This window comes from Silurus aristotelis (genome assembly GCF_946808225.1).
Source record: "Silurus aristotelis genome assembly, chromosome: 12".
NCBI classification, from domain to species: Eukaryota; Metazoa; Chordata; class Actinopteri; order Siluriformes; family Siluridae; genus Silurus; species Silurus aristotelis.
The window spans coordinates 29,946,643-29,971,045 of record NC_139585.1 but is presented as its reverse complement, the minus strand read 5'-3'; the positions used below and the strand labels follow the sequence as shown (position 1 = coordinate 29,971,045).

Below are 24,403 nucleotides of genomic sequence, written 5' to 3'. Positions count from 1 at the left end.
CTCTCATTCTCCCCTCTGTTTCAAACCACCCCACTATGCTTTTCTTCCACTCCAATTTACTTTGTCCCTTCCTTGTCGCTTTGTGCTCCTCCCACTCATCTAATTTCTTTTTCATCAGCCCACACAATGAAACATTAAATGTGCCTTCTTTTGGCCATTGCAATTCCCCACTTGTCCTGTTATGCCATTTCTTCATGTATTTTTAATATCCTTTTCAAAAGGCTTATACTATAATACTACGTTATCGACAGGACGTTCCTCTTTATGCATTATGTCAGCTTTACTTTCTCACATTCTCTTTAATCAAGTGCTCGAGGTTCATATAAAGTCTCCCTATAAAGTTATTTTAAGAACATGACAGAGCAGAATCAACCCAAAGTTTTTTTATTGACAGAAATCTCAGTTTTACCTGATTCTTGTTAGTCTTGCTGCTTCCTTACCACCGTGATCAGTGCCTCCTTTCTGCTCTGTTTGGATAACCTTTTGGCTCTGTTTCTACACAAAAACGGCCTTCACACAGCTGTCTGTCACAGGCTATAATGTTTTATAATAGTTAAATTTTATCCACACATTCATGTACTCAATATTACATTATATTTTATAAGCTTGCTTGTATCTTGTATCTTGTATCTAGTGTAGTGTTATACTTACCTTCCGGGCGCACACAACTTTTCCCCTTAGCCAAACCACTTCCCCAAATGCATACAGACAAACACCACTTAACCTTAAAATACAACCCTAACACAATACACACACTGGGTCTCACCCTGTCCTAGTAACAGTAACTCACCAGCCCGAGCTCGGGTCCCTACCATGCAGACCTATCATCACTGATAGCGGTATCTAGGGGAGGCCGCACACCTGACCATTCAGACCTGCCCGCCGGTGAAAATCCAGTCATGTCGGCAGCGGTATTCTCAGGAATTTCAGTGCACTCCACTCGCCCGTGCAAACCTATGTCACACAAACCGTCATCACACCTGGATATTCTCTAGTGGTATCCGCAAGACTTTTATTCACACAATTCACATTCACACACATCCAGAGTTTCCCTATTTCTCTATGGAGGCACAAACTCCGTTACATCCTCTGTGACTACTCATCCATTTACCCACAGGTAAACCAACCAAATTGTTTGCCAAACTTCCCAACTTTTGTACCTGGGGTTCTTTTCTTCAGGACTAGTTTTACCCTACCCCCCACCCCGAGCCGAAACATTTCCAGGACAGCAGCTAACTAAGCAGAATTTCGATTAAACAGGCTTCTGCTCACCTTTTATAAATTGGCCATTCTGCCGCCTGTGAGATGCTGCAGCCCGAAGCAGTGGAGAGGCTCCGCCAGCCTCACCTGGGATCCTGCCAACAACGCCAATTATGTTGGAAATTTCTTGTCTTCCTAGACCGAGTTGCTTCCGACATTAGTTGGGACTTACACAATAAATGTAAAATAGTCTCTTCAAAAGAAGCCAATACACTAGGATGAGTAGAGCAAAGGTAGAGTTTATTGCGCCAAACCACAATCAACCCGAGAGCATCTGCATTTCATGACATTGATGGTCTGAACACACCTGGCATTTCCTCCTTTTTTTTAATACATTCATGACCCTTGACATTGAAAACTCCCCAAACCTGGGTCCTCCTTAGTTACCATATGTTATTACCATTACTGGAAATCTTCAGACGTTAAACCTTCCCCCAAGTTTTTTTTACTTTCATTAACATTCAAATATTCCAACATTCAAAAGTTCAATTCTGATTACCATTATCCTCAAGATTCCTCAAGAAAGTGGGAAGTATGCCACTGTTTTACTTCATTATTTTACTTCGCTTGGTTGCCCGTGCAATTTGATCATGCGTGATTATGTTGCTTTTTCCTTATTTCATTGATTATTCTATATTATTGTTTTGTTAGCAGTTTTATTACTTTGCATAAGCTCATTAGTATTTTTTTTAGATATATTCTTAACTTTATTACTTTAATGGTTTTAGTAGGCTGCTTAGGCTTTCCACAAATGTGGTAGATTTCACTGAAGACATATTATTCCCTTTTTTGGCCTGCACTTGGGGCGAGCTTCACGGAAGACATGTTCTCCATCCCCTTTTATGGCATTGATAATAAACTTCCTCGTTCAGGATTAATGCTGTTTGTGTGTTATTTTCGTCTGTGTTGGGTGGGGCCCTTTTTTCATGTATAGTGAGTGTTATAAGCACTTTCCTATGGGTTATGTTTATTAAGCATAAATAAGCTACTTTTTAATCCTACACAGGTCAACATTGTTTTTATTCTCTTTAGGTTTCCATGTCCAGGGTCCATCTGATCCTCTCACTGTCCAGCTGGGAGACTCAGTGATGTTGCTCTGTTTTGTAGAAACTCCTCTACCAATGAAAGAACTGGAAGTGGAGTGGAAAAGAAATGACTCTGGATCTCTAGTGCACTTGTGGCAGAATGGAGAAAGTCGACCAGAGTCTCAGAACCGGCGTTATCATGAAAGAGCTCATTTCTTCTCTGAGGAGGTTGCTCATGGAAACTTCTCTCTACTGCTTACAAATGTGGCTCGGGAAGATGCAGGAGTTTATAAGTGTGTAGTTTACACAAACCAGCACTCTGATTGAAATAATGGAGATTGGTGGGTAAATTTTTCACCTGTTTCAATAAATATTGAGTAAAAAAACATGATAAAAATTAAAACATGGTTAATAATAAATCTAAATGTTAACTCATTTCAGAGCGCTTGATTGTGTCTGGAGCCCACGTTATATCTGCGTATGCGGGTGAAGAAATCACTCTGAACTGCTCTGTAGACTCACATATACCATCAGAAAAGATAGAAGAGGTTTCATGGAAAACGGATGAAGGTATCTTAGTTCTGCTCTACCAAAATGGTACCATCCAGACAGAATCAACTCATGAGAGATTTAAGGGCAGAGTAGAATTCTTTAGTGCTGAAGACAGAAACACAGGAAACTTCTCCATGAGACTGAAGGATGTCAGAATCGAGGACAAAGGACTGTACATCTGTTTAGCATTTTCTGGGGATTTATCAGATAACACAACAGTGAAGGTGCAGCAGCTCGGTAAATTTTTTTTTTTTTTAGACAGGAAACAGGTAAAGATTACAGTTGTGTAGAGGATCAATAACTCCCATGTTCTGATGTTTGTCCCATGCAGGTTTTTCCTCTATGCATATATGGATTATTGTGTTGTGTTTACTTGGGTTTGTAATTGGATCACTTATCCTAGGCTACTTCTCTTATACATCTTTTCAAAAGAAAGGTGAGTCTGGGCTTCTTTCAATCACTTTAGAGTTTTGTTTAGGTTTTATTCCAATTTCATAAAGTAAACTTCACAAAAATCATTGTTTTCTTTGTAGATAACAGCAGAAGAGCCCGCGTTTTACAGTGTGCACATGTCCTTTGTCCTAATATAACCATGTCCATTGTCTTCATCCTTTGGGGTGTGACTGAGGGTAAGTATTGTTTTTTCACAGTAACACTGTATATAACTGTAATGACCACATTATTCACTGATTCAGCAAAAAACGGCTGCTTGTGGGAAGTCAGCGGAATGTAAAAGTGGTCCAACACAGAGTGCAGTTTTCACCTGAGTGAAACTCTGCTGGTATGAACCTGGAGTGTGTTGCCTCTATCTGTGCACCTAACCTCATCATCAATGACCATGACCTGGGCCTGAAGTTCGATAGGTTTGACACAGTTTTTTTTTTGGCAATGATACATGAAAATGTTTTTAAAAATAAAATACTAAATACTTTAAGTGCATCAAAATGAACAATAAAATTCAGCAGCCACACCATGTATCAAAATAAACCACTGTATTTCTGTATTTAAAAAATACTAAAAAATACATTTACAATGGATCATGAAATTTCTTCACAAACCTTTTCACCATCTGACACATGCAACCAGTTAACAGATAAAATATTCACATACGTGTCCCAGTGATTTCACAGATGAAGGTTAGATTTAAAGAACCCACCAGTTTTATGTGCAACAGTTTGTGAAAGACTCAATTGCACCCTAATTTAGTGACTTGGTGTTTGGTAACGAAGGGCTGCTTTACATCAGTAACACTGAGTCAATAACAAACAAGTCCTTCGTAAGAACACCACTGATGCACCTGCATTTATTACAATTAGTTTCTAATTAATGAATCATTTGATTGTTAATGATAAATATAATAATATATTGTGTATCAGCAGTCATTCATGCAGTGATCTGCAAAATCATGATCCTACAAAACAACTACTTCATTTAGGGTACGATATTCGGCAATCAAATATTTATTTATATTTAAAAGATGGCAGCCTGCAGGTTTCTTACCTTCACCACCTTCTTCCATATGGACTAATTTTCTGTTCTGATCTCAACAAGTCTGAGCAAATTTCTGAGTGGTCACCAATCTTCTTCTTCTTCTTCCTTCGGCTGCTCCCATTAGGGGTCGCCACAGCGGATCATCCGTCTCTATACCACCCTGTCCTCTACATCTGCCTCTTTCACACCAACTACCTGCATGTCTTCCCTCACCACATCCATAAACCTCCTCCTTGGCCTTCCTCTTTTCCTCCTACCTGGTGGCTCCATCCTCAGCATTTTTCTACCAATATAATTCATGTCCCTCCTCTGCACATGTCCAAACCATCTCAATCTCGCCTCCCTCACCTTGTCACCAAAACATCCTACATGTTCTGTCCCTCTAATAAACTCATTTCTAATCTTGTCCATCCTCGTCACTCCCAACGAAAACCTTAACATCTTCAGCTCTGCTACCTCCAGTTCCACCTCCTGTCTTTTACTCAATGCCACTGTCTCTAATCCATACAACATCGCAGGTCTCACCACAGTCCTATAAACTTTCGCTTTCATTCTTGCAGATACCCTACTATCACAACTCACTCCTGTCACTCTTCTCCACCCACTCCACCCTGCCTGCACTCTTTTCTTTACTTCTCTAACACACTCTCCATTACTTTGCACTCTTGACCCCAGGTACCTGAACTCCTCCACCTTTTCCAGCTCTTCTCCCTGCAACCGCACCACTCCACTGCCCTCCCTCTCATTCACACACATGTACTCTGTCTTACTCCTACTGACTTTCATTCCCCTTCTTTCCAGCGCATATCTCCACCTCTCCAGGCTCTTCTCAACCTGCTCTCTACTCTCACCACAAATCACAATATCATCTGCAAACATCATAGTCCAGGGAGACTCCTGTCTGACCTCGTCCGTCAACCTGTCCATCACCACTGCAAACAGGAAAGGGCTCAGGGCCGATCCTTGATGCAGTCCAACCTTCACCCTGAACCAGTCTGTCGTACCTACTGCACACTTCACTGCCGTCACACTGTCCTCATACATGTCCTGCACCACCCTCACATACTTCTCTGACACACCTGACTTCCTCATACAATACCACAACTCCTCTCTCCACCCTGTCATACGCTTTCTCTAAATCCACAAATACACAATGCAGCTCCTTCTGTCCTTCTCTATACTTCTCCATCAACATCCTCAAAGCAAATAAGGCATCTGTGCTGCTCTTCCTCGGCATGAAACCATACTGTTGCTCACAGATGGTCACCTCTTCTCTCAGCCTGGCTTCCACTACTCTTTCCCATAACTTCATGGTGTGACTGATCAACTTAATTCCCCTGTAGTTACTGCAGGTCTGCACATCTCCCTTATGCTTAAAGATCGGTACCAGCACACTTCTCCATTCCTCAGGCATCTTCTCACCTTCCAAAATCCTGTTAAACAATCTGGTTAAAAACTCCACTGCCATCTCTCCTAAACATCTCCACGCTTCTACCGGTATGTCATCTGGTCCAACCGACTTTCCATTCTTCATCCTCTTAATCACTGCTCTTACTAATCCTATCTACATCCTGCTTCACCAACTCCACATCCTCCAACCTTCTCTCTCTCTGATTTTCCTCATTCATCAGCTACTGAAAATACTCCCTCCATCTTCTCAACACACTCTCCTCATTAGTCAACACATTTCCCTCTCCATCCTTTATTGCTCTAACTTGCAGTACATCCTTCCCAGCTCGGTCCCTCTGCCAGGCCAATCGGTATAAATCCTTTTCTCCTTCCTTAGTGTCCAACCTCTTATACAGCTCCTCATATGCCTTTTCCTTGGCTTTCGCCACATCCCTTTTTACCTGCTGCCGCATCTCCTTGTACTCCTGCCCACTTTTCTCATCACTCTGTCGATCCCACTTCTGTTTTGCCAACCTCTTTCCCCTAATGCTCTCCTGCACTTCCTCATTCCACCACCACATCTCCTTGTCTTGCTTTCTATTTCCAGATGTCACACCAAGTACTTTTCTAGCTGCCTCCCTCATCACTCCTGCAGTAGTTGCCCAATCATCCGGCACCTCTTCACCACCACCAAGCCCCTGTCTGACCTCTTCCCTGAACCTCACACTACACTCTTCCTCCTTCAGTTTCCACCATCTTATTCTTCTTTCAATCCTTACTTTCCTCCTCTTCTTCTTCGCCTCCAAAACCATCCTACAGACCACCATCCGATGCTGTCTAGCTACACTGTCCCCCGCCAACACCTTACAGTCTCCAATCTCCTTCAGGTTGCATCTCCTACACAGAAGATAATCCACCTGTGTGCACCTTCCTCCACTCTTATACGTCACCCTATGATCCTCCTTCTTCTTAAAATACGTGTTCACCACTGCCATTTCCATCCTTTTAGCAAAATCTACCACCATCTGCCCTTCCACATTCCGCTCCTTAAAACCATACCTACCCATCACCTCCTCATCACCTCTGTTCCCTTCACCTACATGCCCATTAAAGTCTGCCCCAATCACCAATCGTTCTTTCCTAGGTACACCATCTACCACTTCATCTAATTCATTTCAGAATCTTACCTTCTCCTCCATCTGACAGCCAACTTGTGAAGCATAGGCACTGATGACATTTACCATCATCCCTTCAACCTCCACCTTCACGATCATCACCCTATCAGAAACTCTCTTCATCTCCACTACACTCTTACTGTACTCTTCCTTCAGAATCCCCCCTACACCATTTCTCTTTCCATCCACACCATGATAAAACAGTTTAAACCCACCTCCAATGTTCCTGGCCTTACTCCCTTTCCACTTGGTCTCCTGAACACACAGCATATCTACCTTTCTCCTCTCCATCATATCAGCTACCTCTCTCCCTTTACCCGTCATAGTACCAACATTTAAAGTACCAACCCGAACCTCTACTCTCCTACACTGCTCCTTTTCCCGCCGTCTCTGTAGACGTCTTCCTCCTCTCCTTCTCCTCCTTCGGCCAACGGTAGCCCAATTTCCACCAGTACCCTGTCGGCTAACGATACTTGTGGCGGTCGTTGTTAACCCGGGCCTCGACCGATCCGGTATGAAATTCTTATTTGTGATCCGCATAATTGATTTGGCACATGTTTTACGCTGGATGCCCTTCCTAACGCAACCCTCCCTATTTACCGGGGCTTGGGACCGGCACTAAGAGTGCACTGGCTTGTGCCCCCCTAATGACTGGGTTGAGTGGTCACCAATCAAAGGCCAAAAAATCATTTAGAACGTCTTACAAAGTATTTTACAGCATTTTAAAACTACAAAACACTAAGGTATTTAGATACAAAATATGAAGCCATTTTCATCAACCCCTCACAAATACAAACCACAAAATCCTATTTTATATTTAAAATACATACATCATAAGTGCTGAACTTCACTGCTGTAGCAGTTATGTTACAGGTTGGGGTATTAAAACACCACCCACACTTTTACAGCCGGGTTTGGGACCGTCCATGGTGGAGTACTTTATCCCTGTTTACCCATCGGGGTTAAGGGCCTTGCTCAAGGGGCCCAAGACTGGCAGCATGGTATAGTCGGGGCTCGGATTAGAGGATACCAGGAAGAAAGAAATTCTGACACAAAAAAAAGTCATAAAACATTTTAAATCCTGAATGTCAAAGAAAATAAGTGTTAAAAGTAATCTTCTTCTTTTTCTTCTTTCGGCTGCTCCCATTAGGGGTCGCCACAGCGGATCATCCGTCTCCATACCCCCCTGTCCTCTACATCTGCCTCTTTCACACCAACTACCTGCATGTTTTCCCTCACCACATCCATGAACCTCCTCCTTGGCCTTCCTCTTTTCCTCCTACCTGGTGGCTCCATCTTCAGCATTTTTCTACCAATATAATTCATGTCCCTTCTCTGCACATGTCCAAACCATCTCAATCTCGCCTCCCTCACCTTGTCACCAAAACATCCTACATGTGCTGTCCCTCTAATAAACTCATTTCTAATCTTGTCCATCCTCGTCACTCCCAACGAAAACCTCAACATCTTCAGCTCTGCTACCTCCAGCTCCATCTCCTGTCTTTTACTCAATGCCACTGTCTCTAATCCATACAACATCGCAGGTCAATTGTTAAAAGTAATAATAAGCAGTAATAGTAACTATAGTAACAGTTCTGTGGCGTATTTTAATGAATGATCTGATTTTTCCTCCAGGGATTTTAACTGAAGCAGCAACTTGTTCAGCACTTAATTTTGTTAGGATCCTGTTCCTATTTTGGATTGCAGTCCATCTGAAATCTGTTGAAGGTAGGAAATAAATGAGCGGTCACTTGAAAAGAACTAATAGAGCTGTGTGTGTGTGTGTGTGTGTGTGTGTGTGTGTGTGTGTGTGTGTGTGTATATATATATATATATATATAATATTAAACTGATTACTTCTTTATCATGGCACCTGTTATATTGCAGATTATGTCCATGAAGTAATGGATCGTTTGGCTCCTAGTTCTACTACAATATATTGTGATAACTGTTGTCGCTTATAGTCGTAAGTATACGTTAAACATTACAGCATTACCGTCTTATTTCATACTTAAATAAAGTGAAAGTTCACACAGCTCTATACAGAATTCAGAAGGGTTCTGAAGTTCTCAGACTGTATGGAGTTGTCCACTCTGTTCTCTATAATTATATATATATATATATATATATATATATATATATATATATATATATATATATATATATATATATATATATATATATATATATATATATATATATAAAAATAGAATCCCCTCCATATGGGATTGTGAATCAATGAGCTAATAGAAAACAAGTAGTTGGAATGTCTTTCTGTCTTACTTTCTTTTTTTATCCAGTTTCAGTTGAACCCATAATAAACAAGCCTTAAGATTATTAATAATTACGGCTGTTTGCTGCAGTTGATGTAAAACTTAAAGCCGAAACTGTATTGCATTATTTACTTCCTTTTCATGTTTATAATATTTGCATTTCTCCAAGCAAAATCTTTTGATGTATTTGTATATAAAAGCACTGCATCGATTTGTGTAATATACGTTGATTTTTTTGTTTGTTTTCTAGCTATTATTGTGGACCTCTGGAATAAAAGAGATAATATATGAAAAGTGCTGGTTCTGACAGTTCTGTTCCTGGGGTCACTTTTGCTCTCTCTGCATGCCGTTGCTGTGGGTAAGTGTTTAATATTTTATGCTTTTATTTGTAGCTGTTAAGATCTTACAGAAGAAGATTTAGATATAAAACAATACTTTTTGTTTCTGGAAATATAAATACCACTCGTGCTTTTATTTCTGTTCTGGTCATTGCAATAATCCTTTATTTCTCATTACAGTCTGCTATAGAAGGAATCTCCAAAAAGTAACAGATCAGAGTTACATAAACACAGAAATCAGCAATTTTCTGCGATGTGCGATTATATGGACGTGTAGTTTTCAGCTGAGTAAGCATAACTTTAGCATGAGGTCGTATTTAATTGTGTGCATTTCATTATATTTTCCTACACATCTTTTATTTAAAACATCTATTTTAACTAATAATAATTTCAGCTGAAAACGGAACCTTCTGATGCGAAAGTGCTGTATGAACATAATTCACCTTCTTTTGTTTTTCAGATCATTTGCCTGTGCTACTCTTTCCATTGCTGGCAATCATTTGTTTTAAAGTTTGTGTTAATTTCAAATGCCCCAGTAAGTAGATCATGAAATATTGATTTCAGATGTTTTATAAATAATTTTTGCTGATCAAAAATGTACACAATTTTACCGATTACGTGTGATGTGATCTGCAGATCAGTGGTCTCCAACCCCCTGGCTGTGGACCAGCACTGGTCCGTGGGTCAATTGGGTATCGGCCCCACAGAAAGAATACATAACTTACTATTTCTGTTTTATTTATGATCTGATTCTGAACGATGATTTATTTTGGAAAATGACCGGATTCTCTCCTCCACATCTGTCTATGACTCTTGATGCAGGTCATGATGCCTCGGTCACATCCTCCATCCACTACCTTCTTAAATAAACTCCAGCCGCTAACACATAATACATTACCACTAAATTCAAACCCCCAAGAGAGCAAAATGAACAAACAACACAGTGGATTCACATTTATTATTATATTTAGAAAATACCAGTTTTTATGGTTGTATCATTTTAATTTGTTGTATATATCCGCTACGCTACACCTTAAAGGCCGGTCCGTGAAAATATTATCCGACATTAATTCGTTTGGGGACCACCGATCTATAACATCTATACACTGTTAACAACTAACTGATTACAAAATTTTACTCATAAAACACAAAAATCGCATACAGATTTTGGGTGTTGGTCCGGAATACAATGAAGTAAAAACAATAAAATGAAGTACAGAAAAACCAGAAGGTTTTTATTTTTGTGCTCGGAAATGTTCATGTTTAAACAGGAACTGATCTGTATGATTTTATTTATTGAAACTGCTTTTAAAAAGTTTAACAGTTACAAATGTGGACACAAATTTTGTCTGTGAAGTGTGAAAAGTGTGTTTTATGGTTTTTGAGAGACAAATGCATGTTCCTTTTGTTTCTATACAACAATCTCTGTAATGTAACTACTGAAGATTCTTATTGACCAAACAAATCTATAAATGTCCAGATGTTCCATGTTGTTTTCGATGGAATATATTAATTGTGTAGTAAAATTCTAACTTCAAAAGTTTTAAGGAATATAATTATTTTCTTTTTTTTTTTTTTACAGTTCCAGTATTACACTTTGTATCAGTGTTGTTGATCCTGGAGATTATGAGTGTATCAGGTTCAATCTACATCCATTATGACCTTGTGACCAATATAAAAGGCAAGTACCAGTCCTGTTCCATTACTGTTCCACTGGAGGATCCTGTCATGGTTTCATGTACAAATGAAGTTCTAATTGTTTTACTGAACAGAACATTATTTATTACAGTTTTATGGATAATGTAAGTTGTTAATTCAGGTAAAAAGAGAGTCATGAATTTGCTTGTGTCATTTTTTTTCTTTTTCTTTTTGTAGAGCGTGACCTAACCTGGATTACTGTTTTCCTCCACATCCTGACTGTCATTATAATGTTTGCAAGTCTACATAATATCACAGGTACATATATATATTTTTTTTAACTAAAATATCCACCTGAAGGTCAAAGATTCGTAGTATTCTAAATTCTAACTCGATCGAATCCATCTGACTGCCATCTAATCTAATCTGACCTTCTGTACAAAGCAGTGATGGTCCAGTTCTCACATCTGCTTACATTCCAATAAGGACCTAGAATCTTTGCATAGTAAAAATGTACAAAATTCATGGAATTCTGTTTATATACGATGTATATAAAAAGTGTTATCATGCATGAAGATATTCATCAGAAGTGAGGAGTATTTTATTGAGTTAGTGAGCTGGGAATTTGGTGTCAATGTGTATAAGTGTGATTCGTTTTCCTTTAGTTACCAGACATCCAGAATCTGAGTCCAGAAACACCGTGACACTGCCGGGTATGTATTCAAATCTTTACTGTCATGTTTCAATCAGGATACGTCAGAGATAAAACATATCTATTCTCTATTTATAAGAACAAACTCTGTGGGAAGGGAAAGTTCCTATTTTCTCTGATCATCATGAGTTTGTATTACAGCTGTATGGAGTGTGGTTGTGTTCGTGATTGGTTAAGTGCTGGTTGTTTTAGCGAACGCTGCCGCATTATTAGTTGCGCTGATCCTAAAAGCACGTGAGTCTGTGATTTTAATAATAAAACATTTATAATTGAATAATTTGTTAGTGTGAAATTACTGACAATGGTGTTCATATAAAAGATATATACATATGAAACTATCGTTTATATATTATTAACAGGAAGTGGTCAACATACAGTGGACCTGCAAGTTATTCTAATACCAACTGAATGTGTCTTTGCCGCTTGCTGGCTCGCTTTACAGATTTCTGTTTTCTGTAAGTATAATCTCCAGACATGACATGGTATATGATCTGATGTAGAGCTGTGTACAATCCCAATTTCAAAACAGCTGGCACACTGTGTTAAATGCAAATAAAAATGTAGGCTCACATTCTATTCACAATAAAACAAAAAACCTATCAAATGTTTAAACTAAGAATGAAAAAAAATTAAAGGTCGTTTTGAATTTGATGGCTGCAACACGTTTAAAAAAGTTAGGACAGGGTCATGTTTAGCACTGTGTAGCATTACGTCTTTTGTCCGTATACATCTGGGAACTGAATCAAGTCAAGTCAAAAAGCTGAGGTGATCAGTTGCTGAAGTTTTGGGAGAGGAATGTTGTCCCATGTGTGTCTGATACAGGATTCTAGCTGCTCAACAGTTCAGGGCATTTGTTGGGTATTTCATTTCATGATTTTTCAAATGGTGAAAGGTCTAGACTGCAGGCAGGTCAGTTCAGCACCCCGACTCTTCTACTATGAAATCATGCTATTGTAATAGATACATGCAGTTAGCAAAAATGCTTAAATATGCAAGACCTTCCCTGAAAAAATGTTTTCCGGATGGAATCATTTGTTGCTCTAAAACCTGTATATAGTGTTCAGCATTGATGGCTCCTTTCCAAATGTACAAGCTGCCCATTCCACAGGCATTAATGCTCTCCATACCATCAGAGATGAACTAAGTGCTGTCAAATCAATATTTATTTTCCTATTGCAATTATAACCACAATTATCGGATTGTAAGTTCCACTAAACTGAGACAAATGTATGTCTGTGACTCTAAAACTACACTCAAATTATAGCTGGACCTGTTTTGTAGTTGTGCAGATTCTAAAAAATTCACATTTCTTCCTGCTCTTACTAATCCTATCTACATCCTGCTTCACCAACTCCACATCCTCCAACCTTCTCTCTCTCTGATTTTCCTCATTCATCAGCTCCTGAAAATACTCCCTCCATCTTCTCAACACACTCTCCTCATTAGTCAACACATTTCCCTCTCCATCCTTTATTGCTCTAACTTGCAGTACATCCTTCCCAGCTCGGTCCCTCTGCCAGGCCAATCGGTATAAATCCTTTTCTCCTTCCTTAGTGTCCAACCTCTTATACAGCTCCTCATATGCCTTTTCCTTGGCTTTCGCCACATCCCTTTTTACCTGCTGCCGCATCTCCTTGTACTCCTGCCCACTTTTCTCATCACTCTGTCGATCCCACTTCTGTTTTGCCAACCTCTTTCCCCTAATGCTCTCCTGCACTTCCTCATTCCACCACCACATCTCCTTGTCTTGCTTTCTATTTCCAGATGTCACACCAAGTACTTTTCTAGCTGCCTCCCTCATCACTCCTGCAGTAGTTGCCCAATCATCCGGCACCTCTTCACCACCACCAAGCCCCTGTCTGACCTCTTCCCTGAACCTCACACTACACTCTTCCTCCTTCAGTTTCCACCATCTTATTCTTCTTTCAATCCTTACTTTCCTCCTCTTCTTCTTCGCCTCCAAAACCATCCTACAGACCACCATCCGATGCTGTCTAGCTACACTGTCCCCCGCCAACACCTTACAGTCTTCAATCTCCTTCAGGTTGCATCTCCTACACAGAAGATAATCCACCTGTGTGCACCTTCCTCCACTCTTATACGTCACCCTATGATCCTCCTTCTTCTTAAAATACGTGTTCACCACTGCCATTTCCATCCTTTTAGCAAAATCTACCACCATCTGCCCTTCCACATTCCGCTCCTTAAAACCATACCTACCCATCACCTCCTCATCACCTCTGTTCCCTTCACCTACATGCCCATTAAAGTCTGCCCCAATCACCAATCGTTCTTTCCTAGGTACACCATCTACCACTTCATCTAATTCATTTCAGAATCTTACCTTCTCCTCCATCTGACAGCCAACTTGTGAAGCATAGGCACTGATGACATTTACCATCATCCCTTCAACCTCCACCTTCACGATCATCACCCTATCAGAAACTCTCTTCATCTCCACTACACTCTTACTGTACTCTTCCTTCAGAATCCCCCCTACACCATTTCTCTTTCCATCCACACCATGATAAAACAGTTTAAACCCACCTCCAATGTTCCTGGCCTTACTCCCTTTCCACTTGGTCTCCTGAACACACAGCATATCTACCTTTCTCCTCTCCATCATATCAGCTATCTCTCTCCCTTTACCCGTCATAGTACCAACATTTAAAGTACCAACCCGAACCTCTACTCTCCTACACTGCTCCTTTTCCCGCCGTCTCTGTAGACGTCTTCCTCCTCTCCTTCTCCTCCTTCGGCCAACGGTAGCCCAATTTCCACCAGTACCCTGTCGGCTAACGATACTTGTGGCGGTCGTTGTTAACCCGGGCCTCGACCGATCCGGTATGAAATTCTTATTTGTGATCCGCATAATTGATTTGGCACATGTTTTACGCTGGATGCCCTTCCTAACGCAACCCTCCCTATTTACCGGGGCTTGGGACCGGCACTAAGAGTGCACTGGCTTGTGCCCCCCTAATGACTGGGTTGAGTGGTCACCAATCAAAGGCCAAAAAATCATTTAGAACGTCTTACAAAGTATTTTACAGCATTTTAAAACTACAAAACACTAAGGTATTTAGATACAAAATATGAAGCCATTTTCATCAACCCCTCACAAATACAAACCACAAAATCCTATTTTATATTTAAAATACATACATCATAAGTGCTGAACTTCACTGCTGTAGCAGTTATGTTACAGGTTGGGGTATTAAAACACCACCCACACTTTTACAGCCGGGTTTGGGACCGTCCATGGTGGAGTACTTTATCCCTGTTTACCCATCGGGGTTAAGGGCCTTGCTCAAGGGCCCAAGACTGGCAGCATGGTATAGTCGGGGCTCGGATTAGAGGATACCAGGAAGAAAGAAATTCTGACACAAAAAAAAGTCATAAAACATTTTAAATCCTGAATGTCAAAGAAAATAAGTGTTAAAAGTAATCTTCTTCTTTTTCTTCTTTCGGCTGCTCCCATTAGGGGTCGCCACAGCGGATCATCCGTCTCCATACCCCCCTGTCCTCTACATCTGCCTCTTTCACACCAACTACCTGCATGTTTTCCCTCACCACATCCATGAACCTCCTCCTTGGCCTTCCTCTTTTCCTCCTACCTGGTGGCTCCATCTTCAGCATTTTTCTACCAATATAATTCATGTCCCTTCTCTGCACATGTCCAAACCATCTCAATCTCGCCTCCCTCACCTTGTCACCAAAACATCCTACATGTGCTGTCCCTCTAATAAACTCATTTCTAATCTTGTCCATCCTCGTCACTCCCAACGAAAACCTTAACATCTTCAGCTCTGCTACCTCCAGCTCCACCTCCTGTCTTTTACTCAATGCCACTGTCTCTAATCCATACAACATCGCAGGTCAATTGTTAAAAGTAATAATAAGCAGTAATAGTAACTATAGTAACAGTTCTGTGGCGTATTTTAATGAATGATCTGATTTTTCCTCCAGGGATTTTAACTGAAGCAGCAACTTGTTCAGCACTTAATTTTGTTAGGATCCTGTTCCTATTTTGGATTGCAGTCCATCTGAAATCTGTTGAAGGTAGGAAATAAATGAGCGGTCACTTGAAAAGAACTAATAGAGCTGTGTGTGTGTGTGTGTGTGTGTGTGTGTGTGTGTATATATATATATATATAATATTAAACTGATTACTTCTTTATCATGGCACCTGTTATATTGCAGATTATGTCCATGAAGTAATGGATCGTTTGGCTCCTAGTTCTACTACAATATATTGTGATAACTGTTGTCGCTTATAGTCGTAAGTATACGTTAAACATTACAGCATTACCGTCTTATTTCATACTTAAATAAAGTGAAAGTTCACACAGCTCTATACAGAATTCAGAAGGGTTCTGAAGTTCTCAGACTGTATGGAGTTGTCCACTCTGTTCTCTATAATTATATATATATATATATATATATATATATATATATATATATATATATATATATATATATATATATATATATAAAAATAGAATCCCCTCCATATGGGATTGTGAATCAATGAGCTAATAGAAAACAAGTAGTTGGAATGTCTTTCTGTCTTACTTTCTTTTTTTATCCAGTTTCAGTTGAACCCATAATAAACAAGCCTTAAGATTATTAATAATTACGGCTGTTTGCTGCAGTTGATGTAAAACTTAAAGCCGAAACTGTATTGCATTATTTACTTCCTTTTCATGTTTATAATATTTGCATTTCTCCAAGCAAAATCTTTTGATGTATTTGTATATAAAAGCACTGCATCGATTTGTGTAATATACGTTGATTTTTTTGTTTGTTTTCTAGCTATTATTGTGGACCTCTGGAATAAAAGAGATAATATATGAAAAGTGCTGGTTCTGACAGTTCTGTTCCTGGGGTCACTTTTGCTCTCTCTGCATGCCGTTGCTGTGGGTAAGTGTTTAATATTTTATGCTTTTATTTGTAGCTGTTAAGATCTTACAGAAGAAGATTTAGATATAAAACAATACTTTTTGTTTCTGGAAATATAAATACCACTCGTGCTTTTATTTCTGTTCTGGTCATTGCAATAATCCTTTATTTCTCATTACAGTCTGCTATAGAAGGAATCTCCAAAAAGTAACAGATCAGAGTTACATAAACACAGAAATCAGCAATTTTCTGCGATGTGCGATTATATGGACGTGTAGTTTTCAGCTGAGTAAGCATAACTTTAGCATGAGGTCGTATTTAATTGTGTGCATTTCATTATATTTTCCTACACATCTTTTATTTAAAACATCTATTTTAACTAATAATAATTTCAGCTGAAAACGGAACCTTCTGATGCGAAAGTGCTGTATGAACATAATTCACCTTCTTTTGTTTTTCAGATCATTTGCCTGTGCTACTCTTTCCATTGCTGGCAATCATTTGTTTTAAAGTTTGTGTTAATTTCAAATGCCCCAGTAAGTAGATCATGAAATATTGATTTCAGATGTTTTATAAATAATTTTTGCTGATCAAAAATGTACACAATTTTACCGATTACGTGTGATGTGATCTGCAGATCAGTGGTCTCCAACCCCCTGGCTGTGGACCAGCACTGGTCCGTGGGTCAATTGGGTATCGGCCCCACAGAAAGAATACATAACTTACTATTTCTGTTTTATTTATGATCTGATTCTGAACGATGATTTATTTTGGAAAATGACCGGATTCTCTCCTCCACATCTGTCTATGACTCTTGATGCAGGTCATGATGCCTCGGTCACATCCTCCATCCACTACCTTCTTAAATAAACTCCAGCCGCTAACACATAATACATTACCACTAAATTCAAACCCCCAAGAGAGCAAAATGAACAAACAACACAGTGGATTCACATTTATTATTATATTTAGAAAATACCAGTTTTTATGGTTGTATCATTTTAATTTGTTGTATATATCCGCTACGCTACACCTTAAAGGCCGGTCCGTGAAAATATTATCCGACATTAATTCGTTTGGGGACCACCGATCTATAACATCTATACACTGTTAACAACTAACTGATTACAAAATTTTACTCATAAAACACAAAAATCGCATACAGATTTTGGGTGTTGGTCCGGAATACAATGAAGTAAAAACAATAAAATGAAGTACAGAAAAACCAGAAGGTTTTTATTTTTGTGCTCGGAAATGTTCATGTTTAAACAGGAACTGATCTGTATGATTTTATTTATTGAAACTGCTTTTAAAAAGTTTAACAGTTACAAATGTGGACACAAATTTTGTCTGTGAAGTGTGAAAAGTGTGTTTTATGGTTTTTGAGAGACAAATGCATGTTCCTTTTGTTTCTATACAACAATCTCTGTAATGTAACTACTGAAGATTCTTATTGACCAAACAAATCTATAAATGTCCAGATGTTCCATGTTGTTTTCGATGGAATATATTAATTGTGTAGTAAAATTCTAACTTCAAAAGTTTTAAGGAATATAATTATTTTCTTTTTTTTTTTTTTACAGTTCCAGTATTACACTTTGTATCAGTGTTGTTGATCCTGGAGATTATGAGTGTATCAGGTTCAATCTACATCCATTATGACCTTGTGACCAATATAAAAGGCAAGTACCAGTCCTGTTCCATTACTGTTCCACTGGAGGATCCTGTCATGGTTTCATGTACAAATGAAGTTCTAATTGTTTTACTGAACAGAACATTATTTATTACAGTTTTATGGATAATGTAAGTTGTTAATTCAGGTAAAAAGAGAGTCATGAATTTGCTTGTGTCATTTTTTTTCTTTTTCTTTTTGTAGAGCGTGACCTAACCTGGATTACTGTTTTCCTCCACATCCTGACTGTCATTATAATGTTTGCAAGTCTACATAATATCACAGGTACATATATATATTTTTTTTAACTAAAATATCCACCTGAAGGTCAAAGATTCGTAGTATTCTAAATTCTAACTCGATCGAATCCATCTGACTGCCATCTAATCTAATCTGACCTTCTGTACAAAGCAGTGATGGTCCAGTTCTCACATCTGCTTACATTCCAATAAGGACCTAGAATCTTTGCATAGTAAAAATGTACAAAATTCATGGAATTCTGTTTATATACGATGTATATAAAAAGTGTTATCATGCATGAAGATATTCATCAGAAGTGAGGAGTATTTTATTGAGTTAGTGAGCTGGGAATTTGGTGTCAATGTGTATAAGTGTGATTCGTTTTCCTTTAGTTACCAGACATCCAGAATCTGAGTCCAGAAACACCGTGACACTGCCGGGTATGTATTCAAATCTTTACTGTCATGTTTCAATCAGGATACGTCAGAGATAAAACATATCTATTCTCTATTTATAAGAACAAACTCTGTGGGAAGGGAAAGTTCCTATTTTCTCTGATCATCATGAGTTTGTATTACAGCTGTATGGAGTGTGGTTGTGTTCGTGATTGGTTAAGTGCTGGTTGTTTTAGCGAACGCTGCCGCATTATTAGTTGCGCTGATCCTAAAAGCACGTGAGTCTGTGATTTTAATAATAAAACATTTATAATTGAATAATTTGTTAGTGTGAAATTACTGACAATGGTGTTCATATAAAAGATATATACATATGAAACTATCGTTTATATATTATTAACAGGAAGTGGTCAACATACAGTGGACCTGCAAGTTATTCTAATACCAACTGAATGTGTCTTTGCCGCTTGCTGGCTCGCTTTACAGATTTCTGTTTTCTGTAAGTATAATCTCCAGACATGACATGGTATATGATCTGATGTAGAGCTGTGTACAATCCCAATTTCAAAACAGCTGGCACACTGTGTTAAATGCAAATAAAAATGTAGGCTCACATTCTATTCACAATAAAACAAAAAACCTATCAAATGTTTAAACTAAGAATGAAAAAAAATTAAAGGTCGTTTTGAATTTGATGGCTGCAACACGTTTAAAAAAGTTAGGACAGGGTCATGTTTAGCACTGTGTAGCATTACGTCTTTTGTCCGTATACATCTGGGAACTGAATCAAGTCAAGTCAAAAAGCTGAGGTGATCAGTTGCTGAAGTTTTGGGAGAGGAATGTTGTCCCATGTGTGTCTGATACAGGATTCTAGCTGCTCAACAGTTCAGGGCATTTGTTGGGTATTTCATTTCATGATTTTTCAAATGGTGAAAGGTCTAGACTGCAGGCAGGTCAGTTCAGCACCCCGACTCTTCTACTATGAAATCATGCTATTGTAATAGATACATGCAGTTAGCAAAAATGCTTAAATATGCAAGACCTTCCCTGAAAAAATGTTTTCCGGATGGAATCATTTGTTGCTCTAAAACCTGTATATAGTGTTCAGCATTGATGGCTCCTTTCCAAATGTACAAGCTGCCCATTCCACAGGCATTAATGCTCTCCATACCATCAGAGATGAACTAAGTGCTGTCAAATCAATATTTATTTTCCTATTGCAATTATAACCACAATTATCGGATTGTAAGTTCCACTAAACTGAGACAAATGTATGTCTGTGACTCTAAAACTACACTCAAATTATAGCTGGACCTGTTTTGTAGTTGTGCAGATTCTAAAAAATTCACATTTCTTCCTATCACACAGGGAAGAACAGGGAAATGAATGTGACACAGAGGGTGAGTATCACTGTTATATTAAACTTGAACTTATATTAAACATGGAATGAATAATATTTTTATCTTCTTTACCTTTTTTGTAGTTTTGACAAATTTTCTGAGACAAATCAGCAGTTCCTAAAAAACCCATCTCACATTAAACACAGTGCTCAACAACTCCACTCAATCATGAACATTAACACGGACCTCCAGAAGTGGACTCCTGTACCTCGTTCCTCAAGGTGTTGACAAGTAAGTTGCGCCACACATTATTTAATGTTCATTCTAATTATTTCTATAAATACAGTACTAATTGTTAAAATTAATGCACAGGTTATACAAACCCGGATAAATGGGGAGGGTTGCGTTAGGAATCCTGCGTAAAACATGTGCCAAATCAAATATGCGGATCACAAATCAGAATTAAGAATAAGGGAGATGTGCAGACCTGCACTAAATAAAGTTGATCCGTCACACCATGAAGTTATGGGAAAGAGTAGTGGAAGCCAGGCTAAGAGAAGAGGTGACCATCTGTGAGCAACAGTATGGTTTTATGCCGAGAAAGAGCACCACAGACGCATTATTTGTTTTGAGAATTTTGATGGAGAAGTATAGAGAAGGTCAGAAAGAGTTGCATTTTGTGTTTGTGGATTTAGAAAAAGCATACGACAGGGTGGAGAGAGGAGTTGTGGTATTGTATGAGGAAGTCTGGTGTGTCAGAGAAGTATGTGAGGGTGGTGCAGGACATGTATGGTGCAAGACAGTGTGACAGCAGTGAAGTGTGCAGTAGGAACGACAGACTGGTTCAAGGTAGAGGTTGGACTGCATCAAGTATCGGGTCTGAGCCCTTTCCTGTTTGCAGTGGTGTTGGACAGGTTGACGGACAAGGTCAGACAGGAGTCTCCGTGGACTATGATGTTTGTGGATGATATTGTGATTTGTAATGAGAGTAGGGAGCAGGTGGAAAAGAGCCTGGAGAGGTGGAGGTACAGGCTGGAAAGAAGGAGAATGGTATTCAGTAGGAGTAAGACAGAGTACATGTGTGTGAATGAGAGGGAGGGCAGTGGAGGGGTGCGGTTGCAGGGAGAAGAGGTGGAGAAGGTGGAGGAGTTCACCTTCTCCAGAGTACCTGGGGTCAACAGTGCAAAGTAATGGAGAGTGTGTTAGAGAAGTGAAGAAAAGAGTGCAGGCAGGCAGGGTGGAGTGGGTGGAGTAATTTGTGATAGATTATCTGTGAGAGTGAAAGGGAAAGTTTATAGGACTGTGGTGAGACCTGCAATGTTGTATGGATTAGAGACAGTGGCATTGAGTAAAAATCAGGAGGTGGAGCTGGAGGTAGCAGAGCTGAAGATGTTAAGGTTTTCGTTGGGAGTGTCGACGATGGACAGGATTAGAAATGAGTTTTTTTAGAGGGACAGCGCATGTAGGACGTTTTGGAGACAAGGTGAGGGAGGCGAGATTGAGATGGTTTGGACATGTGCAGAGGAGGGACATGAGGTATATCAGTAGGAGAATGCTGAGAATGGAGCCGCCAGGAAGGAGAAAGACCAAGGAGGGGGTTTATGGATGTGATGAGGAAAGACAGGCAGGTAGTTGATTTGTTGCAGATGTAGAGCACAGGGGGGTATGGAGACGTATGATACGCTGGGGTGACCCCTAATGGGAGAAGCCGAAAGAAGAAAAAGAAGATGATATACATTGTTGGCCAAAACCTAAAATATTATCCCAACATACATTAATAATAAAGACGGTGTAATTTATGAAACATCTTATTACAAAATATGATTATCATTAATTTCTTTTCTTGCTTTTAAGCAAAAATGTTGTCCTGAAGCAGATCCTGACTGATGTTCAATCCTCGATCACAAACAAAAAGATTGTCAATGCACATTTACTTTAATTTCTTACCATCTGACATCCTCATACACCCACTAATCAACTATCAGTTGATTTGTCTATGCAACCCTCTGCATTAAAAGACCTGACTTCTGACAAGGACAAAGAAAATACACCCTCCTTCAGTTCAGATAAACAAGCCCAAATCATCATCCCTCCACCACCATGCTTCACGAAATTCTGTAGGTCACATGTCATATGTAGCTCTTGGGTTTTTCTTTATATCTTTGGGTATTAATTGGTCTGAACCTTGGACTGAATTTCCTGGGATGGTCCTTCTTAGTGTAATTTGGTGAATTTAAACTAGTTCATCAATGGCCTTATAACCCCTTCCCAGATTGATGCTGCTTATCTGATGTCATGTCTGATTGTCCATGTCACAATGAAGACACAAACCTGAGCATTAAACAACTACTGGCTAGGGCTGACATTAAGCACCACCTGAAGGAGATGTATGGAAGAGGGCTTCCATTCTGGTGGAACTATAAAGGTTGCTCATTGCTCACCCTCGCTGCACGGCTGAGGATGTCTTTCTGCCTCCTTGCCCGGCTAAGGACGTCTTTCTGCCTCCCTTCCTGGCTGCGGACGTCTTTCTGCTTCCCTGCCCGGCTGAGGGACGTCTTGCTGCCTCCCTGCCCGGCTGAGGATGTCTTTCTGCCTCCCTGCCTGGCTGAGGATGATATTTGATTGAACTGTAAATCAAATCCTCAGTTAATCTTATTGAAATGCTGGTGATTTTTTTATATTTCCATATGTGTGTTATGTTCTGTTCAGAGAAACATTTACTTTATTTAAAAAAGAAAAATACTTTATATATATAAAAAAAATAAAAATTACTTCATATAAAAACATTTAATAGACATATGTTAGACATGTATGTTTTTTTTCTGACTACAACTAAAACTTTCTTTCGGCTTCTCCCGTTAGGGGTCGCCACAGCGGATCCTCCGCACGTTTGATTTGGCACATGTTTTACGCTGGATGCCCTTCCTAACGCAACCCTCCCCAATTTATCCGGGCTTGGGACCGGCACTGAGAGTGGCTGGGGATGGTTCCCTGACTGGGGATCGAACCCGGGTCGCAGCGGTGAGAGCGCTGCATCTTAACCACTAGACTACCAGGGGACCTTTTTTTTCTGACTACAACTGTTAGTGATTATTTTATTTTTTTCAGTTTTATCTGAATAAAACCTCATCCTTATGCTTTCTCTCAGCAGAGCTTCTAACACTGATTTTTTGCTTTATTCTGAACAGAAAGGATATTTTGTAATTCCTGCTTCAGTATTTCCCCAATGCACTTCTTTCATCAAAAATAGATGGCTATAACGGATATCTGACTTCGTGTACAGGAAGTCATTCATTCTGGACAGAAATTTAGTACTGTTGGGAAAATGTTATGGGTTTTGTCTCTCGTGTTACAGAGAGAAATGCAAGTGTTTTTATTGGCCTTGTTGTATCTACTGATCACCAACATACAGTTCAGCAATAGTTCAACATCAAGCAAAACATTTAGAGAGGAATAAATGATGACGAAACTCCAGACTCGAACTCACCACAACACACGTGGTTTTGTTTAAAAAAAAACTTTTTTGATACTCATAATTGTAATAGAAATCAGTGTTTGAGTCATTAATATCATTCTATTAATAGATCAGTGTGCTGAGAGTCACATTAAAGTCTTTTCATATCAACTGAGGTAATAAAGCAAAGAGTCTTATGACAAAAATGATAACAGGAACATTATAGTCATAATAAATCATAGTACTTTGGATACTTAAGTACATTTGAAACTCAAATACCTTTGTACTTTTACTCAAGTGAAAGTTTAAAGGGACACTTTTACTTTTATTTAAATCATATTTTACAGAGCAAATCTCTACTTTAACTCAAATACATGCTTTGTGAACTTCGTCCACCACTGCTGGCAAACAGTATCAGGTATAGGAATCTCTGTAAAACTGTCACTTTACATTAGTGTAGTAGTGATTGATGAGATTTGTGTGTAGTAATCCAGGACCCAGGTAAAAGCTGTTGTCATGGCGATAAACACAGAACTGTAAGAGTTTTGAC

At 39.2% G+C, this 24,403-nt stretch overlaps 2 protein-coding genes and 1 long non-coding RNA gene across 4 annotated transcripts in view; 2 read left to right on the top strand and 1 right to left on the bottom strand.

The window, feature by feature from the left end:
• The window catches only part of LOC310734363 (7-methylguanosine phosphate-specific 5'-nucleotidase-like), a 37,758-nt gene extending 14,741 nt beyond the window's left edge, over positions 1-23,017 (bottom strand). Inside the window, exon 1 of the mRNA XM_083556277.1 lies at positions 22,841-23,017. The gene's annotated coding sequence lies outside the window, so the exon portion shown is untranslated. The remainder of the gene's footprint in view (positions 1-22,840) is intronic.
• LOC310734355 (uncharacterized protein) overlaps positions 1-24,403 on the top strand; it is a 198,600-nt gene that overhangs the window by 7,180 nt on the left and 167,017 nt on the right. The window contains exons 2-6 of the mRNA XM_083556263.1: positions 2,293-2,626; positions 2,727-3,074; positions 3,169-3,273; positions 3,371-3,466; positions 8,528-8,620. Of these exons, the coding sequence (XP_083412389.1) occupies positions 2,617-2,626; positions 2,727-3,074; positions 3,169-3,273; positions 3,371-3,466; positions 8,528-8,620 (652 nt within the window). The 5' untranslated portion in view covers positions 2,293-2,616. The remainder of the gene's footprint in view (positions 1-2,292; positions 2,627-2,726; positions 3,075-3,168; positions 3,274-3,370; positions 3,467-8,527; positions 8,621-24,403) is intronic.
• On the top strand, positions 15,782-22,846 carry LOC310734368. 2 transcript variants are annotated; one of them, XR_014536018.1, is made up of 11 exons: positions 15,782-15,912; positions 16,054-16,132; positions 16,666-16,773; positions 16,934-17,041; positions 17,214-17,288; positions 18,336-18,709; positions 19,057-19,104; positions 19,245-19,337; positions 19,463-19,558; positions 20,428-20,459; positions 20,606-20,616. It is a non-coding gene; the product is annotated as an uncharacterized lncRNA (long non-coding RNA). The 2 variants fall into 2 exon arrangements; XR_014536017.1 differs by lacking the exons at positions 15,782-15,912; positions 16,054-16,132; positions 16,666-16,773; ... (1 more) ...; positions 17,214-17,288; positions 19,245-19,337 and adding an exon at positions 22,254-22,846 and having other exon boundaries at positions 18,557-18,709; positions 20,606-20,690.